The sequence below is a fragment of the Pseudophryne corroboree genome, chromosome 6 (genome assembly GCF_028390025.1).
Source record: "Pseudophryne corroboree isolate aPseCor3 chromosome 6, aPseCor3.hap2, whole genome shotgun sequence".
NCBI classification, from domain to species: domain Eukaryota; kingdom Metazoa; phylum Chordata; class Amphibia; order Anura; family Myobatrachidae; genus Pseudophryne; species Pseudophryne corroboree.
In genome coordinates, this window is record NC_086449.1 from 536,003,585 (window position 1) to 536,031,462 (window position 27,878).

Below are 27,878 nucleotides of genomic sequence, written 5' to 3' on the forward strand. Positions count from 1 at the left end.
GCACGCTGTCTGCCGTAATGTGTAACAAGGGCACGCTGTCTGCCGTAATGTGTAACAAGGGCACGCTGTCTACCGTAATGTGTAAAAAGGGCACGCTGTCTGCCGTAATGTGTAACAAGGGCACGCTGTCTGCCGTAATGTGTAAAAATGGGGACGCTGTCTGCCGTAATGTGTAACAAGGGCACGCGGTCTGCCGTTATGTGTAAAAAGGGGTAATCTGCCCGACGCTATGTGTAAAAATGGGGAATCTGCCTGCCGTAATGTGTAAAAAAGGGGGGCTGCCTGACGCTATGTGTAAAAATGGGGAATCTGCCTGCTGCTATGTGTAAAAAGGAGGAATCTGCCTGCCGTAATGTGTAAAAATGGGGACGCTGTCTGCCGTAATGTGTAACAAGGGCACGCTGTCTACCGTAATGTGTAAAAAGGGCACGCTGTCTACCGTAATGTGTAAAAAGGGCACGCTGTCTGCCGTAATGTGTAACAAGGGCACGCGGTCTGCCGTTATGTGTAAAAAGGGCACGCTGTCTGCCGTTATGTGTAAAAAGGGCACGCTGTCTGCTGTAATGTGTAAAAAGAGGAATCTGTTCGCTGTAAGGTGTAAAAGGGTCTCTACCTGGTGTAGTGGTGCTACTGTGCGGCGTAATTTGAATAATGGAGACTACTGTGTTGGTATTATTTTGTGGCCACACCCCTTCCCCACGAAGCCACGCCACTATGTATTTTTGCGCGCGCCTACGGCGCGCACTGCCCCCGGGGTGGACTTGGATGGGGGGGGGGCCCAAAGCATTTTGTCGCACCTGGGCCCACCGCTTGCTTGTTCCGCCACTGGTGCTGCACACAGACAGTGCAGATGGAATCCAGGCTTGGAACACTGGGACAGTCTCAGGAGGCATTTGGAAGGTAAATACTGATAAGGAATTACCTAGATCGTGACACTCTCCCCGCAACCTAAAAAAAGTCTGACGCCACTGCCCGCACACACAAATATACACACACTATCACACACACGCTCTCTCTCACACACACACTTTCTTTCGCTTTTCCCATTTACTTACTGATCTGGCTGGCAGTGGCAGGAAGGATGGATCTGTAGCAGTTTGCCTCTTGTCCCGTGTAGCCCCCCCCCTGAGGTCCTGTGTAGCCCCGCCCCCATCGGTACATAGCCCCGCCCCCTTTTCGGCTGAACACAGCCGTTGTCACTGTGGACGGGAGGATGAGGAGGCTGCTACAACGCAGCAGCAGGGGAGAGAGGCGCCGCCGGCAGCTAGGAGGTACTGCAGTGCAGAGCAATGACAAGCAGCTCAGCCGGTCGGGCCGCTTGTCATTACTCGCTGGTGGGAGGCAGTGGGCCGGGCAGGATCTGTTTGCGGGTCGTATTTTGCCCACCCCTAGTCTACAGCATACAACAGACATTGCATCCAATTTTTGGAATCAGGCCCAAGGTCAGTAATGTCACAAGAGCTCAACACACTGCAGACTGGGCTTGCTAACCTGCATCAGATTCCAATAAGATACCCGACACCATGCCTCCAAGAAGGTCTCCTATTCGTATACAGCAGCATTGTGGGGGTTGGAGGGCCCACTGTCTGCTGGCCAGTGTTTTGTGATAGGAGTAAGGAATTTGCAATTGCAGAGTCAGCAACAAGGGAGGTTAATGCTGGTCATTTTTTTTTATCACGGTCATCCGAAGCAAGTATCCCTCCCCTCCCTTAGGAACCATCTCAGCACAGAGAGGCACTTTCGACCCTTCTGACTCTGGTACAAGCGACCACAAATTTCCCCAGTTAGCGCCTTGTTCTCGAGAAAAAAACCTGGTTAGTTTCTGACATCACAGAAATCATACTATCCACATCAGAGATATGTTAGGAATACATTCTGCCCATATCAGGATTAAACACAACATTTTTGTAATAATACATCTAAATCCCTATCTCCAGACCAAAGATCACTTGATAATCAGGAGTAGATTCTGACACAGGGTTTGCCATACCACCATATCGCAATATCTGCCGCAACCTGTTCAAAGGGCTCTGCTATGATGGGCATGGATATGAGTGGGTCATGCCATACATCTCCAGGCTTACCCACCATCCAACAAGCATGACAGGAGCGACAGTAATTAGCTATTTCAGTCTGCGTTGTTGGCCAGTAAAAATTGTGTGCTGAGCGTGACTTAGTTTATTTATGCCCAAATATCCCAAGGGGATTTCACAAGCTAACACTTCTCTATATATAAGCTATCAATGCAACAGACTGTCTTTTAGCCAGAACAACCTCTTGCAAAACTTTGACTGTTTTCACTCTATATCGTCTTTCTTCTTCCCAAAACACTATCTTTGTCAGAAGTAGAGGGAAGCTAGTCTGTCAACCCACTCAGGGATGCTAAAGAGGGATGTCCTGTTGCTGACAATATACGATTACTACCCATTCCCACAGGATTTAAAGTGGAAGCTTTAGCCTGTGCTGCTTGTTGTTGGGTAACTAGAGTGATCACAGGTAGGCTGTGACAGTCATTAGCAAGTACAGACATCCTAGATATTTCTACGTCAGATGCATTTATACACAATTTTCCCCCATCACTCCCTGGAATTTATGAATTAACATTATTATTCTCCACAACAACAGAATGAACAATGGGGAGAATTTAGATCTGATCGCAGCAGCAAATTTTTTAACAGTCAGGAAAAACCATGTGCACTGCAGGGAGGGGGGGGGGGGGGGCAGATATAACATTTGCAGAGAGAGTTAGATTTGGGTGGGTTATATTGTTTCTGTGCAGGGTAAATACTGGCTGCTTTATTTTTACACTGCAATTTAGATTTCAGATTGAACACACCCCACCCAAATCTAACTCTCTCCACAAAAGTTATATCTGCCACACCCACAGTGCACATGGTTTTGCCCAACTGCTAACAGATTTGCTGCTGCGATCAGATTGAATTAGCCCCAATATCCTTAAATATAGTTTATCACTTGTCTCCCTGTTCAGCCTGGTTTACCTGTGAAGAAGCAAGGTTTGTGTGCCCCATAGCATCATCAATGCCTTCACAATTGGTTATATACGCAGAACGCATTCTGCCTAAATCATTTCCCAATATCACAATTTATAAGGGGACTATTCAAAACATCAACATCTCGCACACCTCTCCCTTATCAGGTAATCCTTTGCCATCGGCACCTCAGGATGCAACACACCCACTCCTTGTACAGAAATAATGTCCTCCTGGTAATTGTCCTCAGGTTCCACTTGCTGAATACACAATAGTAAAAACTGTCCCGATTTCTCTAAAACTCGCCGTTACCTGGTCACCAACAGTGACTAACTGCAGATTGATAGTGAGGTGCTCTGGGGTCCTTCAACACACAGGACAGCTGGCGATGGTCTGATGGTAGGTACCCTAAGGGGAGGGTGTAGGATTCTTCTCGACTGCACAGCTGACACTGATGGGCCCCACTTTGTGGCAATTATGACCCATGCGGATATCTCCCATAACCGGCTTTGCTGCCACCAGGTGCAGTTGCAGGGGAAAATAGGGTCTTTCTCAAAGCCGCCTATCTTTTCAAGCAGATCGCCCTTGCATCGCACTCGCTCTTTGGGCAGCAGAAGCCAAGCTGGCTACCTCTTGAGATCATTTAGGGTCATGTTCCAAGACCCACTCTTTCTCATCAGCAGGGCACAGTGTGAAAAACTGCTCTTGAATTATTAGATTTGTCAGTCCATCATAGTCTGTAACTTTCAAACCCTTATTCTACTGATTGAAACAAGTTGACAATTGGGCAACAAGTCTAGAATCGTTAACAGAGACACAGTGCTTTAACCATCTAAATTTTTCCCTGTTAGCCTCAGGGATGATATTAAAACACTGCAGCAAATCCTTCTTTACAGCTGTATACTCTCCATCCATTTCAGATGATCTGCAAAGACCTCTACGGGTTTACTTCTCAGTCCAGGGGATAGTGTGCCCACTGACTGTGGGCTAGTGCATACCTTCTGCAGGTTTTTTCAAATTCCCTGAGAAAAATATCCAGATCCCCATCTTTCTCCAGGAAAGAAAAATACTCTGGAAGCTTTCTGTGATATTTGTGTCACTGGCTGTGGACTTTAGCCATCTCTAGCTGACAACTGCATTCAGCCTCTCATTCTGGAGCTTTCCATTCAGCTTGGCATTGTGCAGCCTCTCAGTCTGCGCCTGATTGGCATTCTGCAACCACCCATTTTGCTTGACGTTCGACTTAAAACTCTTCTATCAGTTGCATCTTTGTCATATTGTCTGCATCCTCCACATTTAGGGTAGTTTGTAAATTCACATCCAAGGCAAAATCCCCACTGGAACTATTAGAGGCTTCCGAAGGCAGACTGGTATTGTACAAAAAGCCTGGTGCTTGCTTTTTGCCAAATAATAGAAAAAACAAAAGAAAGAGGAGAAAAGTCTATTTGCACTGTACAGTAGGTCTTTACGCCTTGCATTGCATTTGGTCTTTTGTTATTACTCACAAACATAGGCGTGCGCACGGGGGGTGCCTGGTGCGCACAGGCACCCCCTAATGTGCGGCACCCCCCACACGCCAAGCCTGCTGCAGCACAATGGAGTGATCACTGCTAATTCCTGGCTGTGGTACTCCCCCCTCCGCCGAAATACAGTATGCTGAGCCATTGCTCAGTTTAACTGGGGCAGCAGCGACTTTCTATACTGATTTGGAGGTTTTTTTTTAAAGTGGGCGTGGCCACGGAGGTCCGCGATTAGACCACACCATCAACTTTCCCTGAGCCCGGCAATCTACTGTATGTGCTGCCCACTTTCTCTTGCTGGTGCAGGTGGATCTCTGACAGCAGCCATCCCATGGAGCCCAGCTAAGAAGGAGAAGGTAAGGTTTGTGTCAGTGTGTGTCAGTGTACTTGACTGTGTGTGTGTCTCTGTGTCAGTAGACCCAGCAACATGGGGCAAAGAGTACACCTGTGCCAGGCCCCAAGGTACTGAGGGGCCCCGAGGTTCTGAACACCCCCAGGGCCGGATTAAGCGCCCAGGGGGCCCGGGGCACTCAAAACAGGGTTGCCCCTTTCCCTCTTGTTGGTACCACATCCCCTGGCTGTGCCTCGTCCCCCTATGGCAGGTTATATATATATGGTGGTGGGGGCTCAAGAAATATTTAAGGGAATCATTCAATATATATGAAGTGGGGGAACATTAAATAGGGGTGAACTTGTATCATTATTACATTAGAGCCCCCATCACATGTTTAATAATCTATTTAACACCTTATAAAATATATTTAATGATTCTCTCCCCCCAGCCGCCCCCACCCCACTCTCCTCAGTTACATACCCGCCACTGATCACCGCAGGGCTGACAGGCACCTTCATAGTCTGTCCTGCCGCCTCCCAATGTCCCGCTCCTCATTGAATTCTTAGGGGATGAGACATCACGTCATGATGTCTCATCCCCGAGTGTCAGTTGCGCAGCGCCGCTACTCACACTGGAGATGCAGACGGAGTGGTGAGTATGCGGGCACATATTCCATTGTAGGCGGGGATGACTCTGCTTGTCTTAAGGCTCCGGTGCGGGCAGCAGCACTCCCGCTGCTGCTGGGAGTGCTGCTGCTGGTGGATCCTGGAGACAAGTAGAATCAAATGTAGACAGTAGCTCCGGATGGGGGGCCCCCTTAGAAAGAGGGTCCCGGGGTACTTACCCCCTGGACCCCACCCCGTTAGATCTCTGCTATAGTGTACATGATCCAGGAGGAGCCACAGCATCACAGAACCGCAGCATGACAGAAGAAGCACAAAGCAGCTGCAGACACCCTCCCCACTCATGAGGAAACTGACACAGAGACAGTGTGGTGTCTGTGTATTTTTACTATATTTCCATTCTCATGAAATCTGTCTCTCTATCTTTCCCTCCCCCTCTCTCATTCCCCCTCTCTCCCTATCTTTTCCTCCTTCTCCCCCTCTCTCTCCCCCCCCCCCCCCCCATATATCTCTCCTACCTTTCTCTCCCTCACTCTCTCTATGGGGCCCATTTATCATGGATTACATAGTGAATGCGAGCTCGGCAGGATCTTACCGCAAAGGATCGCATTGCAATATGCAATCCCTTCAGGTGACCACGATGCACTGAGGCATTTCTGGCGGAAGGTTCTCAGGGAACCCAGCCGGCTCTACTTTCCCCGTTCTTTACCCCATAGGATACAATGGGGTATCGCAGTCAAATATTGCAGAAGCTGCGGGGAACATTGATACATTGTGCAGCATTGCATCCCCCATAGAAACCTATGGGGGATGGGGATGCGGGCAGAAATGGAGGGATCGCAGCAGGTATTTCCGATACCTGCTGCAATCCCTTCTTTATACATACCAGAGAAACTTAATACTTGCGGCTAATTTCTGAAAACGGGTGTTTTCAGGGGACATAGCCGCAAATATTTTTTGATAAATGAGCCCCTCTGTCTCCTCCGTATCCCTCTCTCCTTTTCCCTCCCCCCTCTCTTCTGGGGGGGATCTCTCTATCTCCCCCTTTCTCTCTCAGTGGCCGAGGTGCCACCTGACCTGCAGTAATTTACTTCTACCACGGTCTATTCCAGCGGGGTAAGGCTTCATGGTCATGCTGGATTAAAGGTGCTGTGCTGGGTCAGAGGCGGAGCTACAGATGTTGCCACACTCATCCATCATTGCGGCATGGATGGCGTGACTAGTGTGCCTTAGTCTATGATGCACGTGTGCATGTTCACGCGCATGCCATAGACTTCTGTGGAGCGATAGTTGGCTGAAACTATTCACAACAGAGCGTTCAGTGCAGCTTGCCGCGATGCATATGCCCGTGGGTACACACCGTGGCAAAGATGAGGCTGGCTACATCTGTAATGGCGGTGCTAGGGGCACCAGCCAAAATCTGCCTTGGGCATCAAATTGATTAGGGCCGGCTCTGGGCATAATGTTAATATGGCTCATACCGTGTGTCATAAAATGAATTTCGACTCATACCGTGTGGCATAATGTGAATTTTGGCTCATACCGCGTGGCATAATGTGAATTTGGCTTATACCGTGTGGCATAATATGAATTTCGACCCATACCGTGTGGCATAATGTGAATTTTGGCTCATACCATGTGGCATAATGTGAATTTGGATCATACTGTGTGGCGTAATGTGAATTTTGGCTCATACTGTGTGGCATAATGTGAATTTCGGCTCATACTGTGGGGTAATGTGAGTAAGGGACACTGCTATAAGTAGCTTGTGAGCATGGGGACATGTATGACAAATGCTGGTGTCCTGCAGAGGAGGAGTGTGATGGCATAGAAAGAGGCAAATGTGGTTCTGATGGCACGTGTTAGTTTTAAACTGTATTTGTGTTATATTAAAAAACTCAAATGTTCAGCCCCCTACATCTCCCATACTTTTCAGAATGTCCCACTCAAATTTAGGTTGTAGGTGCTTGGGGGTGCAAGGGGTGGGGGTGCATATGCACCTAGGCCCACCACTCTCTAGTTCCGTCACTGGGTCAGGGATAGGTTGGGGAAGTGGAAGCAGCAATAGGGTGCAGCGGCAGCTAGGCCTCAGGGTTATGCCGAAGCGGACAGTCAGTACCAGCCGGTGGTCACGCCATTATGTTTCATTTTATTTCTCTGGGGTGTATTATATCTATGTTATTTGTAGGAACTAGGGAGAAATTAGATTAAGCCATGTGATATTACTGAGATAATGTAAAATAGTGCTAGACACGCCCCTCCTGCGGTGCACCCCCTAATAAAATAAGCTGCGCACGCCTATGCTCACAAAGGGGATGATCCATGGAATATGGATCAAAAAAGTAAACTTTGTGTACTGTGTTTATTTTAATCTACAATAGCTCTGATTGAGCAGTTATTTATGTATGCTATATATTTGTCATTTGTATCATTATCTCTGAATTCTACTGCTATTCATTTATTCATTAAAAGTTGTTTCAAATATTATATTCTATCGAAAGGGTACACCAAGGAGGAGTTTAGCTTTGATCCATACTCTACAGATTACCCTCATTGTGAGTATGTTTATACAGATACACAACCGATAATTTAGCATCCTTGGTTCCAGCACTCTGCCGGATTATCTATTTTGGAGACAGAGAAATGCAGATGCATACTCCTAGCACTAAGAAAACTGATAGTAAGAATAATTGAAATAAACCCTCACAATTAACATGGAGTATAAGTGAATTTCTTAAGACACATTTGCGCAAATAAACGGAGTCCCTAACATTCCTAATACATTATTATAAATTATATGAATTTATCCAGGACTTACCTTTAAATAGTGCCCTTATCAATGTGTGATCTGAAATGCAGGAACCTTGCTAATTAAAACACTTGAGGGTAAATGGCCAATACCAGAGGAAGGAAGCCTTGCCTCCCAGTGTACTATATATACACAAATATAGAGGAAAAGGGGGGGGGGGGGGCTGAACTGCCCACCCTATTACTAAAGAGAACAAGATGGGCTATCATGCTGAGGCTTCTAATACTATGCTGGAGGAAGAGAAATGCAGATGCACACTCCTAGCACTAAGAACACTGATAAAAAGAGAAATTTAAATCTGTTTTGCCAGATTATCGGTGGTACATTGAACACAGCGGCATCCAGACAGCTAACCCTCCCATCCCCCTACCGCATACGCCTCTTGCAGCCCGACTCCCTCCCACAACCTAAGTCTACCCTGCAGACTAACTGAGCTCTCCTGCAGCCTAAATCTCGCGGTGCCTGACGTGTCTGGATTAAAAGAGGTGCCGGATAATCGGTGGTTTAACTGTACTTTATTCCGTGGTGCAACACCAACTGTAAACAAATTACTTCAGAACAACACAAATATTTGTTCCGATTAATGTTGGTTTATTTATCTCATAATATTTTCTGTCTAGTGTAGAATCAATATTTTATTCTTTCTCTGGTGAATTAGGCTGCTATTCCTCTCTCATGAATCACACACCCCTAAGTGACTTTAAGCTTTTATAGAAAAAATATATTACCACAACTTTCAAGATATTCCAACCTCTAACCACTGTCTGTAACTTTGTCAAGATGACCACTAACTTGAGCCTGCATGACATAGGTCTGACAGAGTTAAATAAAGAAACAAATGCCTGGTCTACAGAAATTTTTTAACCACTGTACCTAGTATCTCTCTCACTAACTATTAATCCTGAGGTTCCGCCACCACTTTAGGTTCATTAAGGAACTTCTCACTCTAAGTAGGAAGCCTTAAGTCTCCCCTACAAGTACAATTAAGCCCCAGTTATCATTATCCAAATAATATGTTTTGCAGATATGTAGCATGAATGAGATGAATACACAGGCAAAATGGATCCAATAGAATCACAGAGACCAATCTTATCAAATTACATTTAATATGAAACAATGCTTAAAGTATATACAAAAAAAATCACAAGAATGACATACAAAGATAGTCTTAGGCAAATAATTTTCTTATAAACAAAAAGAAAAAAAAATAACAGAACAGTCTCACTTACATGAATTTGTTTGTGGGGAGATGAAAGAAAGAAGATGGTGTAATTCCCAATGTAAAATTGGCTCCCAAGAAAGGTTTAGAGTTCTACATGGTATTTGATGCCTTCTACTGGCTGACTGGATTGTGTAGATGGTAACTAGATTTCATGGTCCTTTATCCAGAGTATGCTTAAAGCAACTTTCTGCAGTGAGGAAAAGTTCACACACATTATATCTATGCAAGGGGACATCAGAGAAGGGAAATATGGGATTGAAACAGTACCGCTTCTCATTACCATCAAGAGTAAATATTGGTCATCTTGTTGGTGACCTTCATTTTTCTTTATATACGGACTACAGTATCTTTCCATTCTCATCTCAATCCTCTTATTAGGTTGGTTAGGTTTCTCTTGAAATCTGCTCCAATCTTTCACCTTACTAGTGAGATAATCCTGCTTAGATGCATTTCTTCTCTTTACCCTTGATCACTTCCTCTTCAATACGCTCTAATTTCTTTATAAGTATAGGGTCATTCGCTTTGAATTCTTCTTTATCTTTGTTAACCTCAAGTTGCTGGTCTTTACTTTTTATGTCCTTCTCTATAATCTTAAGTGTACTTTTCTTTTCAAACATAATCAGGTTCACGAGGTCAGTTGATCAGTCCGAAGGTTCTATCCCATTTTTCCTCGAATGAGCCGAAGGTATCTCAGATGCCTTGGAACTCTTTGTACCAATATGTTCCACATCTCTAATGGCCTGCCAAGCTTGTATTTCCTTATTGTGGAGTCTTTCAATTCCCCTCAAAAAATATATATATATTTGCATGTAGAACGGCACTCTTGATACAGAAAACTGAAATGATTTGTGCAACTGCCAAATACCTTATGGCTTTTAAAGGTACACTAGTCACCTGACACTGGCTGATAAATTATTAAGGAACAGCTGACACAGGTTAAGGATAATTGAGTCTACACAGGGGTGCGTGAAAAAGCTTGTGGCCACAGTTAATAATGGGCCCTACACACTGGCCGATATTTTGAAAGATATGAACGATCTCGTTCATAAATGAACGAGATCTCGTTCATATCTTTCAGTGTGGAGACTTAAGCGATGAACGATGCGCGTCCCCGCGCTCGTTCATCGCTGGTCTCCTGTCGGCTGTGCATGCAGGCCAATATGGACGATCTCGTCCATATTTGCCTGCACGTCTATGGAGCCGGGTGACGGGGGGAGTGAAGAAGCTTCACTCCCCCCGTCACTGCCCCCCCCGCCGCCGGGTCGCTCGTCGGCCGTATCGGCCGTCGGGCACCTCGGCCAGTGAGTAGGGCCCATTAGAGTTAACCGAAGATTAACCCTGCAGTATATCTGTTTGTATATTGCAGGGTTAATCTTTGGTTAACTCTTATTAACTGTGGCCACAAGCTTTTTCCTTAACCTGTGTCAGCTGTAATTTATCAGCCAGTGTCAGGTGACTAGTGTACCTTTAAAAGCCACAAGGTATTTGGCAGGTGCACATTAAACCAAGTAGGCATATTTGCAGTTATATTATGTGTGCTACGGTGAGTGCTGGATTTTTTGTTTGTATATATATATATATATATATATATATATACATACATACATATACATACATACATACACACACACCTACCTACCTATGTTTGGGATTGCATACTAATCAGTTTATTGACTCAATGGTAGTTGTTTAGGTTTTGATTATTTATTCTTATTGGTCTTGCTAATTGTATGTAGTACTTTGTTTCCCAGTCACACAATACCAAAAATAACAAATCTCTCTTTCAGAAGGACAAACTCCTATTGTTAAATTCCACTCATGTCTTTGAGGAATTTTAGGGGGTGCTACCACTGACAAATATAATAAATATTTTATGGGCATGGAGGAAAAGAGTCGTCATGTGTGGTGTACAATTTATAAACATATTGTCATGGTTGTTGGTACTTGTGGAACCGGATGAGGTCTAGTAGCTAATTGGCTGGAGTCCTGAGGACGGAATAGTGCGGGCTTGATATATGGCCTGCTCATACAGGCGTGGCAGGTTTGGCTAAAGTCTATGGCTGGCCATAGGTGTTTGTACAACTATGGGGAAGTAGAACACTGGGTATACCAGTGCAATGATAGTTGAGTGACACTTGTGGTAGAGATTGATAACTGGGAGCTGGGATTGAACCAGCAGTACAGGATGGCTGGATAGCTGGAAGCTGGGATTGAACCAGTAGTTCTGGATAGCTGGCAGCTGGGATTGAACCAGCAGTTCAGGATAGCTGGATAGCTAGATAGGGTACTCAGTGATGCAGGCTTGCAGATATACTGGAGATTGTATTGACCAGCGGTGAAGGTTTGCAGGTATACTGGAGATAGGAGAACCAGCGGTGCAGGCTTGCAGATATCCTGGAGATGAGAAAACTAGCGATGCAGGTTTGCAGATATCCTGGAGATAGGAGTCAGGAAGTGCTGAAGTTGGTAATGCACTGTCTCTTTAAGCAGGAGATTGCAGGAGTTCTCTACAGGCTTGAGGACAACAAAGCATTGAAAGCTTCCCAGTGCTTGGAGCTGGAATATATACCCCTTGTTCTCTGGTGATAGGCTGAAGGGATCACATGTCAGGGAAACACTACCTGGTTGGAGACTTCTATGCGGTTGTATCGAAGAGCGGCTACAAATTTTTTTTGTGTAGTTTCAGAGTAGCTCAAAACCTACTCAGTGCTTGCGATCACTTCAGACTATTCAGTTCCGGATTTGACGTCACAAACCCGCCCAGCGTTCGCCCAGCCACGCCTGCATTTTTCCTGGCACGCCTGCGTTTTTCCGCACACTCCCTGAAAACGGTCAGTTGCCACCCAGAAACGCCCACTTCATGTCAATCACTCTGCAGCAAGCAGTGCGACTGAAATGCATCGCCAGACCCTGTGCAAAACTACATCGTTCATTGTGCCCATACGTCGCACGTGCACATTGCGCTGCATGCGCAGAACTGCCGTTTTTTTTTGCCTGATCGCTGCGCTGCGAACAAATGCAGCTAGCGATCAACTCGGAATGACCCCCATTAATCAGTAGTGTAGTAATAGTGACTCATCCAGCCATACTTAAATGTATAAATAATTATTGGTTACAGCTTTGTTTAGCAGTCTAAAATTCAGTGAGATTCTATAGGGCATAGAAATGAGAGGTGCCCACCTTCCCTGTCAAAGTTTCATGTGTTATATACATTTTTCACCACTGGGTTGTACACAGGGGTCTTTACAAACATTTGCCTACAATATATCTAGTTATGCCCCTGGACCTGCTCACTGTAATTTCATCTAAAATTAACTGGAGGACATTACAATGCTACATAATATGAACTGGGGCAATGTATTGTGGCACAAAATGAGGCTAAGGAGATCAGGTTAGGATCTCGGTGGTCGGGATACCGGCTGTCAAAATGCAGATGCCGGAATCCCGACACACAAAGAAATGCTGGTGCCAAAATCATAAGCCGGAATCCCGATTGCTTCACTGGAGAGCTAAGCTGTGGGGGTGGGGTGTGCGGGGGGTGTAGGTTTAAGCTGCGGGGGGAGGGTTAGGGTTAGGGTTAGGCTGCGGCCCTGGGAGTTTAGGGTTAGGCTGCACATGGGGGGTTAGGGTTAGACATCCCCAGGTGAGGGTTAGGTTTAGGCTGCGGGGTTGGGAGGGTTAGGTTTAGGATGCAGGGAGGGCGGGTTAGGCTGCGGGGGGCGGGAGGGAAGGGAGGCAAGGGGGGTTAGGTTTAGGCTGCAAACTGGGAGGGTTAGGGGGTCTTTGGGTACTTACCTTCCCTTGTTGGGAAGGTAATCCCATCCGTCAGGATATCCATACTAAACCAAAGCTAATGCACTATAGGGTGGCATAATATGAACTGGGGACACTGTATGTCATAATGTGAATTGGGGATACTGTGTTGCATAATGTGTACTGGCAGCCCTACAATGTGTTGCATAATGTGTACTGGCAGCCCTACAATGTGACATAATGTATACTATGGTTCATAAAATAAATTAGGGAAATACTATGGTTAAGAAAATTAACTAGAGCACTATTATGGGGCATACCATTAATAACTGCTGAGGAAGGATGTCTCTGGAAGCATTGGGACAGGGGCCCCTTCATATGTTGCTAGGGGGACCAGAAACTTTCCTTACTGATAATCTTCCAAAAATGTATAGATAACACTTTGACACAACGCAAAGCAGCATTAATAAAAATGCACAAATTAACCATTGTTCATGTGACATTAAGGCTTTTTATATCCACCTAGATATGCAGTGGCCCATTGAATTTGGCAGAACTTTTTATAAATACACGCTTGAACAGAAACTGTTGGTGCTCCAGTCTGTCAGAGACTTGCATCAGTGTATAAATATGTTAATTTATTACATGCATGTAATGGCTCTGCAAAATACTGCTCTTTGTAATGTAACAACATCAATAAATTTGCAAGGTGTTATTTTTCATTTTTGAAAGGAGAGCAGTTTTAGAGGGACATGTACTAAGTAGTGATAAAAGTAGAGAAGTGAGCCAGTGGAGAAGGGGTCCACGGCAACCAATCAGCTGCTCTGTATAGTTTTAAAGTATGCAAATGATAAATGTTACGTCAATGCTGATTGGTTGCCATGGGCAACTTCTCCACTGGCTCACTTCTCCACTTTTATCACTGCTTAGTACATGTCCCACTTAGTCACACAATATTCTAAATGTGTCCACTCCACTTGTCATTTCGTTTCTGAATAAAGTCAATCTTTTAACATTCCGACAACAGATTTGCCACTCATATAGATGTAGCCATGCTCATCTTACTGCAATGCAGCATGCTGCAACACTGCTTGCTGCTTCTCATGCCAGGCTGCGACTATGTGACTAAATGAATGGAGCGATCACTGGCTGCTAATAGTCACAGCCAGGAATGCCATGCAGCAAGCCGTGATGCTGCATGCTGCATCGCAGTAAGATGAGCATGGATACATCTGCATACAAGCAAAATGTCTCTCCTGAACCAGATAGGTGTATTTAAGACCTCTCTTCACCTCACTGTGTGTGCTGCCTGTGTGCCATCAACCAATAAAACCCCAGCTCTAGTAACTAACAACAGATTGCTTCCAGAAGCACCACCAGTATTAATATATTCATAATGCCTGTATTACCCAGGGATGGATTATCAGTGGTTTATTAAGCACCACAAGCATTAGAGCAACCTTACACCATTTGCAAATAAAAAATAAAATAGAGTGTGCAAACATGGTTAGTAATTCTACAAATACACAGTTTGCTAAACAAATATAGCAATTTTTTTTTCTTTAATTGTGCACACATTAAGGTATTTCCTTTTAATAAGTAAATAGCAAAAAAAACACACACACAAGGTTTTACAGTAAGTGTCATTTTGAAACAATCTAAACTTGAGAAAAATGCTGTATAACAATACACTCTCACGCCCACATACATACATCTTTGGAAGATATGCTTGAAAATAAAAATATTAAAACACACAAGGATCAAACACAGATGTACACTTTTTCCTCACTTACCGTGACTGATGAAACTTCTGAATCTGCAATACATGACAAACACAACATTTACTCTCAGTTAACCATGTCGGATATGTTACTAAATAAATATGTAGCGTTTGTCAGTCATTAAGTGCAACAGGATGTACATATAGGACATTTAGATCTGGCTCAGAGTGCAGAGCAAAGGTAGACAGTGACAGCCCAGTCATTTGGCATCTGGCATTGGTTATGAAAGAGCAGAAGAGACACAGACATGGGCGTAGCTATAATGAGTGCAGGGGGTGCCATTGCTATATAGCCCAGAGGTTTAGAGGGGCCCTGGACCACTGCATATAGGGGGTAATTCCAAGTTGATCGCAGCAGGAATTTTGTTAGCAGTTGGGCAAAACCATGTGCACTGCAGGTGGGTTGATGTAATATGTGCAGAGAGAGTTAGATTTGGGTGGGTTATTTTGTTTCTGTGCAGGGTAAATACTGGCTGCTTTATTCTTACACTGCAAATTAGATTGCAGATTGAACACACCCCACCCAAATCTAATTCTGCACATGTTACATCTGCCTCCCCTGCAGTGCACATGGTTTTGCCCAACTGCTAACAAATTCCTGCTGCGATCAACTTGGAATTACCCCCATAGTTGTCTACCAAATACTTGGAAGTATCTGCTAAGCAATTGCTTCTGACCTGTTACCTGGCTTGAATGAGGTGACATTCTATTTTTGGTGAATGGCGTGTATGTTATAAAGGAAAGGGGGCACTGTAATGTGACAAGTTCTGAGCTGGGCACTGTGATGTTACATAATATGAACTGGAGGCACTGTAATGTTGCACAGTATGAACTGTGAGCCCTACACGGTGGTATAATATGAACTGAGGACACTACAATGTGGCATATTATGAACTGGGGCAATTCAATGAGGCATAATATGTTGTGGGGCACTATGGCATAATATGAATTGGGGGCACTGTGTTGCATGATGTTTAATAGCATATTGTGAACTACAGTACTACTATGGTTTATAGTTGTTGCAAAGAGAGGTGTCTCACTAAAAGTATTATGGTGGAGGCCCTTCAATATATTTCTATGCGGCCCACAAAATGTTTGTTATGCCCCTGGACACAGGTGAACATTTTTTTTAATCCATTCTAAGAGCTGGGTCATAACTTTTGCAAAGTCCCCCACCATGTACTGCCCACTGGGGAAAAAAACAACACATACATAAAGAGGTTTAACACAGGAGGTGCCCATCACCACAGCTGGGGCCCTAGAACAACTGCAATCTCTGAAGCTTTGGTGCTTACACTTTAGCCTACGTGCCTATCATTGCCCTGTTGATCGTTAGCAGAATTCAAGCAGAACTTTTAATTTATTTATCACTTGGTTTTCTACTTACACAAGCATTCTCTGCAAGTAATGGTTTGGGTTAACAATAAGTTTTGCTATGGTGTGACTAGGTTGTCACAATTTACTAACTGTAAGGGCCCCCTGCTGTACAACCACAAACAGACTCATTAAACACAAATGTCAGTTAATAAGACGGAATTACAATGCCAGCATTCCCAAGTATTAGCAGTTGCTAGGAGTATAGACAGTTGACATGTGAGTTCCAGTTCTTTATTGTGTCTACTTCCAATCATGGGGTTTCATTTCAGGACACAGTGTTCTGTTTCCTTTGTCCCACTGATTTTCTTATTATAAACATGGGCTTAAAGACATTCTAAGATGCTATGCTTTGAAACTGTATTAGTCAAAAATATCAAGGGGCATATATTCAAACTAGAGCAAAGGGTAGTGCTGCAACTGCACTGCACAACAAAAGTGCAAACCAGATTTCTTGTGATACAGTTCTGAGAAATCCCCACCATATTTACATTAAGAAACTGAAGCCAAATGCTACTGGACAACTAGAACAACTTTAAGCAGCATTAAGCATAATTTGTGAAACATAACTAATATTGGGCCTAATTCAGACCTGATCATAGATGTGCTAAATTTAGCACATCTACGATCAGCTTCCCTGACATGCGGGGTGATGCCCAGCACAGGGCTAGTCCGCCCCACATGTCAGGCTCTACCCCGACGCACAAGTACAAAAGCATTGCACAGCGGCGATGCTTTTGTACTTGAAGAGTAGCTCCTTACCAGCGCAGCTTCTGCTTGCTGACTGGGAGCTACTTGTCGCTGTCCGGGTCGCAGTGGCTGCGTGTGACGTCATGAAGCTGCAGCGGCCCGGCCCCCGCCCCTAAAACAGCAGCCAAATGCCGCCAGCCCGCCCCCTCCCGCCCAGCACCTGCATCTGCCTGTTACTCAGGCAGAGGCGATCGCAGGGCTGAGACGGCTGACGGCTGTCTGGCATGCACCGGCGCACTGCGGCGCTGGTGCATGCGCAGTTCAGACCTGATAAGCACAGCAACGATCAGGTCTGAATTAGGCCCATTATATCCTGGAGCACAGGTGACTTAATTAGTACCTCAGTTAATTTGAATTAACCAGGGCCGTATCTACGTGTGTGCCAGGTGTGCCTGGCACACAGCGCAGTCGCCCAGAGGGCCCAACTGCCCGCATCCCCGTTCCAAGGAGCTTAAAGCCTGCGGCACTTTAATGAGCCACACTGACTCATTACATTAGACGGGGAGGTGCAGAGGTGCACGGGAGGGGGTGCAGAGGGAATGTGGTGGCGGCATATGCATGCCATTATGTGTAACAGGGGACATTGCCTGCTATTATGTGTAACAGGGGATATTGCCTGCTATTATGTCTAACAGGGGACATTGCCTGCTATTATGTCTAAAAGGGGACATTGCCTGCCATTATGTGTAACAGGGGGCGCTGCCTGCCATTATGTGTAACAGGGGGCTCTGCCTGCCATTATGTGTAACAGGGGGCTCTGCCTGCCATTATGTGTAACAGGGGGCTCTACCTGCCATTATGTGTAACAGGGGGCTCTACCTGCCATTATGTGTAACAGGGGACTCTGCCTGCCATTATGTGTAACAGGGGGCTCTGCCTGCCATTATGTGTAACAGGGGGCTCTGCCTGCCATTATGTGTAACAGGGGGCTCTGCCTGCCATTATGTGTAACAGGGGGCTCTGCCTGCCATTATGTGTAACAGGAGGCTCTGCCTGCCATTATGTGTAACAGGGGGCTCTGCCTGCCATTATGTGTGACAGGGGGCTCTGCCTGCCATTATGTGTGACAGGGACTCTGCCTACAGTAATGTGTAAAAGGGGCTCTATCTGGTTTAGTGGCGCTACTGTGTGGCGTAATTTGAATAATGTAGACTACTGTGCACCGTAATATGAATTGGTGTTATTTTGTGGCCACACCCCTTCCCCATGAAGCTACGTCCTGTATTTTTGGCGCACGCCTACGGCGCACACTGGCCCTGTTTTAAATAAGGGGGGGGGGCGCCGATGCCGATTCTTGCACACAGCAATAAAGTGTCTAGTTAAGGCACTGGGTTTAACCATATGTGCTCAAGTCTGGAAATCATTAAAACCTGGACCAACAAGCTCTGTACACACTAGACGATGCCTGCACCCAGCAACATCAGCAGTGAAGTGCCCCAGTTGGGTAGCAAACATTGGCAAGAGCATAAACAGTTACTGATGCCGGCAACGACTGCAGCAGCCATGCTCCTCGCTAACATCCCCTGTTGGCCCTGCATGTAGGGCCAAAGAACGGTGTCACTGAAAACCCGCAGGAGCTTGCATCATCAGTGACATTTAGCACAGCTACGATCAGGCACTCAGACATGCGGAGGGACGCCCAGCACAGGGCTAGTCCGCTCCGCATGTCAGTGCCGCCCCCTTTCCCCCGCAGAAATGCAAAAGCATCGCACAGCAGCGATGCTTTTGCATTTCAGGAGTAACTCCCGGCCAGCGCAGCTCCTGCGGCTGGCCAGGAGAACCTCATCGCTGCCCGGGTCGCAGCGGCTGCGTATCACGTCGCGCAGCCGCCGCGGCCCTCCCCCCCAACGGTCCGGCCATGCCTGTGTTGGCCGGACTGCGCCCCCTAAACTGCGGCTTAACGCCGCCGTCCAGCCCCCCCCTGCCCAGCGACCGCCTCTGCCTGTCAATCAGGCAGAGGTGATCGCTACAATGCAACGCCCTTCGGCCGCTCAGCATGCGACGGCACACGGCGGCACCGGCACATGTGCAAATCCGACCCGATCGCTGCACTGCAATAAACTGCAGCGAGCGATTGGGTCGGAATGACCCCCATAGTGCGTACACACAATTAAAACATTTTGTCATTCCAGACGATAGAGGAACAAGGACAGACAGAACTGATTCATATCGTAATAGAGAGTTTCGTACAGAACCCCCTTTTCAGGAACAGAGGAGAGGTTCAACGAGGATCTGATACCTAACCAAAAACAAAAGAACACGATTCGAAGGAAAAGGGGAAAAAGGGCAGGAAAATTGGTTAAGAAAAACAAAAAGAAAAAGAAAAAGAAGAAAGGAGAAAGTATTGCGAACATTGCAACAGAAGAAAGAAAACAAATCATCTTCAATCTCAGTAACCGTATTCTTACAGAGGAAGAGACAAGGGTCTTAGAAAAAGGCCTAAAATATGCCCCCACCACATCATCAAAGGCCTTTGACAAATATATTGATCTGGAAAAATTCACAAGGAAGGTAACCCTCAAAAAAATTTTTGAGATGAAGAAATCAGAAAACACACAAGAATCTCACCAAGATCAAGAAGAAATACCACTCTTCAAGAAGAAATCCACATTCTATCCGGCCCATATCAAAGGGAGCTTTATAGATACATTCCAAAAATTAACCACCGAAGAGTTCCGGAAAATAGCAACCAAGAAACGTCATCCATGCTGGAACCTCAGTCGAAAAGAGCGACAAGCAATCACCACTTTGAGTAAAGATGAATCTATCGTCATAAAACCCTGTGATAAGGGTGGAGGTGTGGCCATCCTTAATTTGTCTGATTACATTCAAGAAATCATGAGACAATTATCCGACACAACAACATATCAAAAATTAAAAACTGACCCATCTATACGAATCAAGAACAATTTTGAGAAACTTCTTAACAAACATCTAGAATCTGGTGGCATATCCAAGGGTGAATTTGAATACCTCAACATAGAGAATCCTGTTACACCCACCATCTACGTCCTGCCAAAAGTACACAAGAGCCTCACTACACCTCCCGGACGACCTATAATTACCGGAACGGGCAGCTTAACATCTAATCTATCAGCAATGGTAGATCGTTTATTACAACCCTCTGTTATTCAAACCCCTTCCTTCATTAAAGACACCAGAGACGCAATTAGGAGAGTACAAAGGATCAATTGGAAAGTGAACACCTTTCTGGTAACAGCTGATGTCTGTTCACTTTACACCATTATCAAGCATGAGGATGGCCTCAAAGCAATTAAGTGGTTCCTTGACCAGACCCTATACACAGAAGAAAGGAAAAGTTTCATTTTAGAAGCCATCAACTTCATCCTCATGAATAACTTCTTCTTCAATGGAGAATACTTTCTTCAAAGCAAAGGCACCGCTATGGGCACTCGATTTGCCCCAAGTTACGCCAACCTGTTTATGGCTTATTGGGAATCCATCACCATCTACCCAGGCGTAACTTGGGGTGAACAACTTAACGATTGGGGTCGATATATTGATGATGTAATTTTCACTTGAACGGGAGAAAGAGAAGAACTAGAATCTTTTTGTACATCTCTGAACAACAATGACAACAATATATCGTTTACCTTTTCAATCAGTCAAAACGAAATCAATTTCTTGGACCTTCAAATTTACATTAAAACTGGATCAGTTCACACTAGGACATATCACAAACCTACTGACACGCAGAACTACATAGCAATAAACAGTGAACATCATATCAATTGGTTGAAAGGGATCCCCAAGGGGCAGTTCATAAGAACAAGAAGAAACTGCAGTGAACTTCCCATGTGTGAATCCCAAATACAGAGTCTCAAAAAGTTGTTCTTGGAGAAGGGATATAAATCAGAAGATATCGAACAATCTGCACAACAAACGATGTCAATAGAAAGATCTACATTAATAGAGGACCAGATAAAGCCCCCGAATGCCCTCAAGGAGACACAGCTGGCATTCTTTTCCAATTTTGATTCAGACCACAAACTATTCGAACAAGTCATAAAAAAACATTGGCACATATTGCAAGGTGACCCTATCCTGAAGAAAATCATCCCATCTACACCAAAATTCGTTTACCGCAAGGCTCCGAATTTAAGAAACCATTTGGTGAGAAGTGCGCTACCCTTTAAAACATCAAATCCCATAAGAACATCTGGTTTCCACCGATGTGGGACATGTATTGGGTGTAGAAACATCAAATCTGAAAAATCCAAATTTTCTGAAGTCAAAGTCAATGGCACCAAGATGAAAATTCGTGACTTCATTACCTGCAACACCACCAAAGTAGTCTATATGATTACATGTAAATGTGGGAAAACATATGTCGGCAGGACGTCGAGATCATTAAAAAACAGAATAGGGGAACATTTGCGGAACATCAAAAAAGGTCTTACAACTCACCACTTGTCAGAACATTTTAGAATTGAACATCAATGTTCCCTAAACTCCATTTCCAACTTTATAGGTCTGCGCCACATTAAAGCCACGTGGAAGAACCGCAATTTGGAGACAAATCTCGCGAAAGCCGAAATGAAAACCATATTTAATTTACAAACCCTCTTTCCCACTGGTCTAAACAGGGATTTTGAAATGAAATGGTTCCTCTAAAGATTAAAATTCCTTAATTCATTTTTAGCCCCCCTTTTGATAACTTTATTGCTTGCTCATTATCTCTATTTCTATCTTTTCTATGTACCGGTACTGAGGCCAATACCAAGATGAACATCTACAATAAGTTGGATTTGGAACTTTCAATTCAGCAACTTCTATGGACACACTAATAAAAATAAAAAAATAATAATAAAAAAACGTAATTTCCAGTTCCGGCGGACACAAGATCACTTCCGGTCGGCTGGTGGAACGCACAGGAGTGTCACTTCCGGTTCCGGTAATCGGCGGACAGGAAGTGCTTTACAGGAGGCCATTTCACTAATTGCACACCTTATATAAAGACACTAAGTTAGCACTGGAGACATACTACCTTGAAAAAGGGACTTTGATGTCCCGAAACGCGTTGGTGTCTGCCTACCAGTGCTCTGGACTTCCAAGGACGTTTTTGGACTCAGTTTATACCACAGGGAAAATCTCGCCTTCCGGAGCCTTATGCAGGGTATCTTTCCCGGGTATACCTTGCATATAACACCTGCGGCTCCGGCCACCATCTTGGTAGGATTCTCTGTGTTATCTACTTCCATTTTATATGTGTTTTGATTTTAAGTGTTTGTTTAAATTAAAACAGAGATTGTTTTTACATGACACTAGACACATGCTTTATTTCCTACCAATCATGGCTCAATCATAATGTTTTATGTGGGTGTTATCTGACAAGCGCCAATCAGGAGTAGTCCTCTTTCTGTATTGCATATATCCATTTCTATTTTTGGGCTCAACAGGGGAGCCCTGTGACCACCCCTAGGCCAGCTAAAGTCTATACAGCGCAGTTTTTCAACCTCAACCCCATTTTGACAATTCCAATGTGTCGGAACCAGGCAAATTGTTCAAAATATTGTCTAGTGAATGCTTGAAATCAGTGGCGCTGAGAAAGGGGAGGGGGGATACTAATTACCTGGATTTGAGAGAGGGGCCCATACCTTTTAGTGTTCCAAGACTGGGCAGCGGTGTGTAGAGAGGCTGCTGCTCTGTGTGGTGGCCAGTGGTGTGGTAGTAATCGCACTGATCGCGCCCCCCTCTTGATCTGCTCCTGGCTGGTGTACACAATGGTGCTCTCCTATAAAGTGTGCGGTGTGTTCACAGCATCATAAAAACTATATTTAATTATACTGTTTTGTAAGGAAAATGACTGTATTACTGCAGCTATTTATAAATTGGGGACTCTTTTGTACACCCCAAATCCATATTCCACTTACTCATCCAAGCAGATTTGTAATATATTACATCCGTTACCCTTGCAGATTTCTCTAAATAGGGAAAATAAACCACCACTTAAAGGAAATAATGGCCTTACCCTGGTCTAGTATTAGAGCAGCCCTAGAAGGTAAGAGTGTACAGCAGCTTGTTGCTCGACACTTCCGTGATCACAAACATGGATTGTCTACCAGAAGATATAAAATGATTGACTGGATGCCCCCAAATCCTATAGGAGGTGACAGGGGATGCACCCTTTTACAGCAAGAAACTAAATGGATGCATACCCTTCAGACTGTGCAGCCAAATAGACTCAACGAGATGATGTCCTCCTTCTTATTATCTCATTATGCTGTCTATTTAACATTATGGTAATTTAATGGGTTCTGTGAGCTAGGAGATTTATGGAGGATCTTTGAAATGTTTAACATAATGTTGCTGCTAGGATTTGTATAGAGTTATCATTTCTCTGCGAGTAGATTTGACCTTTTTTGGGACTACCTATTGTTATACCTTTTTAAAATTGGCCAGATTTTTCCCTTAGTCTGCATGTTCTTTATCCCGAAGGGTATGATTATTATTCCATATTATAAATAGGATTTATTAGGAGCCTACAGGCATTTCAGGTTATGTTTGGCCAGTAGTGTTTCCATTGGACAGATACATTTAGTCCATGGTATTTAATAATATCCTTTATCCTACGTTGCTGTCATCAGCGATATAGGTCTTGCCCTCGGACATGTACATATATGGGGCTTTTGTATCTTTATATATCCACTCATCTCATATTTTCACTTAGTATTCCTCCCATTATCCAAGGTCATTATCCAATTCTTAGCTGGTATAGTATGTGGTATAATAGGGTTTGTTCACTTTCACTGCAGCAGCATACAGCCTTCAGTTAAGCACCTTAAGGTAAATGGATCATCATCTATAACCTTATACTTCCTTTGAAGGCTACCATGCTGCTTACTTTCAATTTTATGCAACCTTACAAGTGTTTTACTTTCTGACTGAGGGTTACTGATATTACCATGGACAGCCATCTGTTTGATTTCCATAAGCAATTCATCTTTCTGTGATTTACTATTAATTCATGCGTTGTGTAATCCTATCTGTATTTTGATATGTGAGATGGACTGTTTTACTGTTTTATCTGTATACTTATTGGGTGATGTTTATTAGCATATCATAACACCATGATGAGGCCATTGGGTCATCCTTTTAAGCACTTTTTTTCAATTGAATATTAATTGCATAATAATACTTTTATTGTCAGTTATGTTGGAAGCTTTATAAAGGGCACATAGCTGCCCAACATTGCCTCATGCTTGAATAAACACTTTTGGTTTTTGGATTCTTAAAATATTTTAGTACTGATCAGGAGCTAAAAATTCTATTTTTATTTATTAGAGGATTAGTTATGCTATCATTATATTTTAGTCAACTGAAACCCTATTACTGGCAAAACGGGTGTTTTAGTGGGTAATTCACTCCCAAAAGCCTCCAATAACTTTTCCATACTTTTGCATTGGGAAACTCATGCAACATATATTGCAGCAGTGTTCATACACAATAGTACTTCTTCTGTTCACCATCTCAGGTTGTAACAGAGGAAAATGTTGAAAGAAGAAACACTATTTTATTGAAGGAATTGAAAGCCTGGCTTACACATACTGGCAAGTATCACAGAGATGGTGGCGTATAACAGAGATCACTGTATAAAACTATACCTTGGTGCTACTGCTCAGCATTTCAGCATCTCCTTTTGTTTCAGTTGCAGCAGTTCCATTGTCATTGAGATCTGAAGATTTCCCATCATCTGTATTATGAGCGTCAAGGGCAGGGTCTGCTAAGCGATCATTTGTACTTTCATCTTGAGACACACAAGATCCATTGTCCTGAGGAGAAGACAACAGAAGTGCACTTTCACATGGTGATGCTTTGAAAGAGGATGGCTATTTTCACAGAGGTGGTCTGAAGAACTTACCAAGACATATTCTTCTTTGTGAGTTGGGAACTTAGAGGCATCAAAAAATTCCTGTAATGACATGAAGTTTCCAGCAGTGTTTTTCCTCAGCCTCCTTAGTGTTGGGGAGGTAGATATTCTGGCAGGTGCTTGCCTATCAAACTGAAATGGTGTACTGTGGTTTCCATCATTCTCTTCTGGGGGAACCATAATAATAAGAGGAATAGCATTTTCTTTGTTATGCAATTTTTCAGTAAACGATTTGGAAATGATCTGTGCATCTTGTAAACTGGCTTCATTGCTCGGATGTTCTAAATTGTTTTCGCCACTTGTAGTATGAGTCTTAATAGTAGAACAGAAGCTGACGTTAAATACCTCATCATTATCATCTTCAATTGGGTATTCGGTGGTTGAAAGGTCCTCATCATCCATGTCTAGGAAAAAACCATGAACTGGCTTCAACATGTTTTCTTTACAGATCCATTGATCCTGAGTGAGAAAGAGGATGTGTATGAACTTACAGAGCAGTCATGTACTACAAACAGTTGTGAAGAAATCCAGTACTCATGGCTCACGCAAGTGTCATGCTGGAATTATTATTTTTTTATCATCATCTTTTATTTATCACGAGTTGTATGCCTCAACATACATCGGGTAACATAAAAAATTAATATTAAACTATACATATATACAGTGCATAACAGTGAATAGTGCACAACATAAATACAAGTACTGTAATAAAACCACAGACATGGAGTGACAAGTACAGGGGAAAGGGTAGGGTAAGTCGCTGTAGCTAGATTCAGCATGCAGTGGTAAGCTGCAGGCACAACAGCTTAGTGATCCTGTACACATTGTATGGGTAAACAGACAGGTTCACAGTAGCTGAAGGAGAGAAGAAATAAAGGAAATCAGCAGTGGTAAGGATAATGCAGCAGAATTGAGAAGGGGCCCTTCCCGACAATATACTGTGTATTAAAAAAAGAGGGGGGGTGATAGCGTACAATAAAAACCAAAGATTGTAGAGGCAGAGCCGCCAAGAGGGGGTGAGCGAGTACTAATTACTCGGGCTTATTGGAGAGTACCAAAGGGGCCTGAATCTGCAACCCATCCCCCTCGACCAACCCACCTCACTCCATCCCACACGTCTTCCCACTACCTGCCAGTAGCAGCAGCCCCTCTCCCCAGCCCAGCATATGATGCTGAATGCTGGGCTGCAGTGGGGCCAGGGAGGATGCTGGTGCTGAGCAGCAGGTGCAGTCTCCTCTGTGCGTGTGAATTTACCCCACTCACCCTGGATTCGCTCCCCCCCAACCCCCATTTCAGTGTGCAAATACTGTTTCCTAAGGGGGTGTGGCCACGCCTCCCAAAAAGTACCTCTATAGAGTCCTGTGTAGAAGGAAAATACTGGCAAAATTATCAAACAAAAAGTTAAAATATTTTCTTCAAATTGCCAATCACTTGCTTTTAAACAAAGGAACCTCAGATAGTGTGTTAAACTCAGTGGTGTACCCAGGGTCGGACTTGCTGAGGGCCCACCCCTCTAATTTAGGGATCAGGTTCTAGACTGGGCACTTGATTTATACATTATACATGTGGTGACCAGGTAAGTGTTAAAGTGATGGTCTATAATTGATACCTTTTCTTTTACCTGCAGGTTAGGTTCCTTTATTCTTTTCCACAGGTCTCGTCGCTGATCCACAGAGGGGGAACAAGAAGAAGTCTATACTGGGGGAACTATGGCTACTCTCTATACTTTCACCAGTACCTTAAAATCAGCTTAAATTTGAGCCAAACGTATACAGGTATGAACAATAATAAGAATTTACTTACCGATAATTCTATTTCTCGTAGTCCGTAGTGGATGCTGGGACTTCCGTAAGGACCATGGGGAATAGCGGCTCCGCAGGAGACTGGGCACAAAGTAAAAGCTTTAGGACTAGCTGGTGTGCACTGGCTCCTCCCCCTATGACCCTCCTCCAAGCCTCAGTTAGGATACTGTGCCCGGACGAGCGTACACAATAAGGAAGGATTATGAATCCCGGGTAAGACTCATACCAGCCACACCAATCACACCGTACAACCTGTGATCTGAACCCAGTTAACAGTATGATAAAACTTAGGAGCCTCTAAAAAGATGGCTCACAACAATAAACAACCCGATTTTTTGTAACAATAACTATATACAAGTATTGCAGACAATCCGCACTTGGGATGGGCGCCCAGCATCCACTACGGACTACGAGAAATAGAATTATCGGTAAGTAAATTCTTATTTTCTCTGACGTCCTAGTGGATGCTGGGACTTCCGTAAGGACCATGGGGATTATACCAAAGCTCCCAAACGGGCGGGAGAGTGCGGATGACTCTGCAGCACCGAATGAGAGAACTCCAGGTCCTCCTCAGCCAGGGTATCGAATTTGTAAAATTTTGCAAACGTGTTTGCCCCTGACCAAGTAGCTGCTCGGCAAAGTTGTAAAGCCGAGACCCCTCGGGCAGCCGCCCAAGATGAGCCCACTTTCCTTGTGGAATGGGCTTTAACAGATTTTGGCTGTGGCAGTCCGGCCACAGAATGTGCAAGCTGAATTGTACTACAAATCCAACGAGCAATCGTCTGCTTAGAAGCAGGAGCACCCAGCTTGTTGGGTGCATACAGGATAAACAGCGAGTCAGATTTTCTGACTCCAGCCGTCCTGGAAACATATATTTTCAGGGCCCTGACTACGTCCAGTAACTTGGAGTCCTCCAAGTCCCTAGTAGCCGCAGGTACCACAATAGGTTGGTTCATGTGAAACGCTGAAACCACCTTAGGGAGAAATTGAGGACGAGTCCTCAATTCTGCCCTGTCTGAATGAAACATTA

The 27,878-nt window shown here is 44.4% G+C and overlaps 1 protein-coding gene across 3 annotated transcripts in view; it reads right to left on the minus strand.

The window, feature by feature from the left end:
* The window catches only part of PLEKHG7 (pleckstrin homology and RhoGEF domain containing G7), a 355,229-nt gene that overhangs the window by 139,000 nt on the left and 188,351 nt on the right, over positions 1-27,878 (minus strand). For all 3 annotated transcript variants that reach the window (XM_063927631.1, XM_063927630.1, XM_063927632.1), the window contains 3 exons: positions 25,038-25,505; positions 24,781-24,948; positions 15,045-15,067 (listed from right to left, as the gene is read on the minus strand). In XM_063927631.1, coding sequence (XP_063783701.1) covers positions 15,045-15,067; positions 24,781-24,948; positions 25,038-25,481 — 635 coding nt within the window. In that variant the 5' untranslated portion in view covers positions 25,482-25,505. The remainder of the gene's footprint in view (positions 1-15,044; positions 15,068-24,780; positions 24,949-25,037; positions 25,506-27,878) is intronic.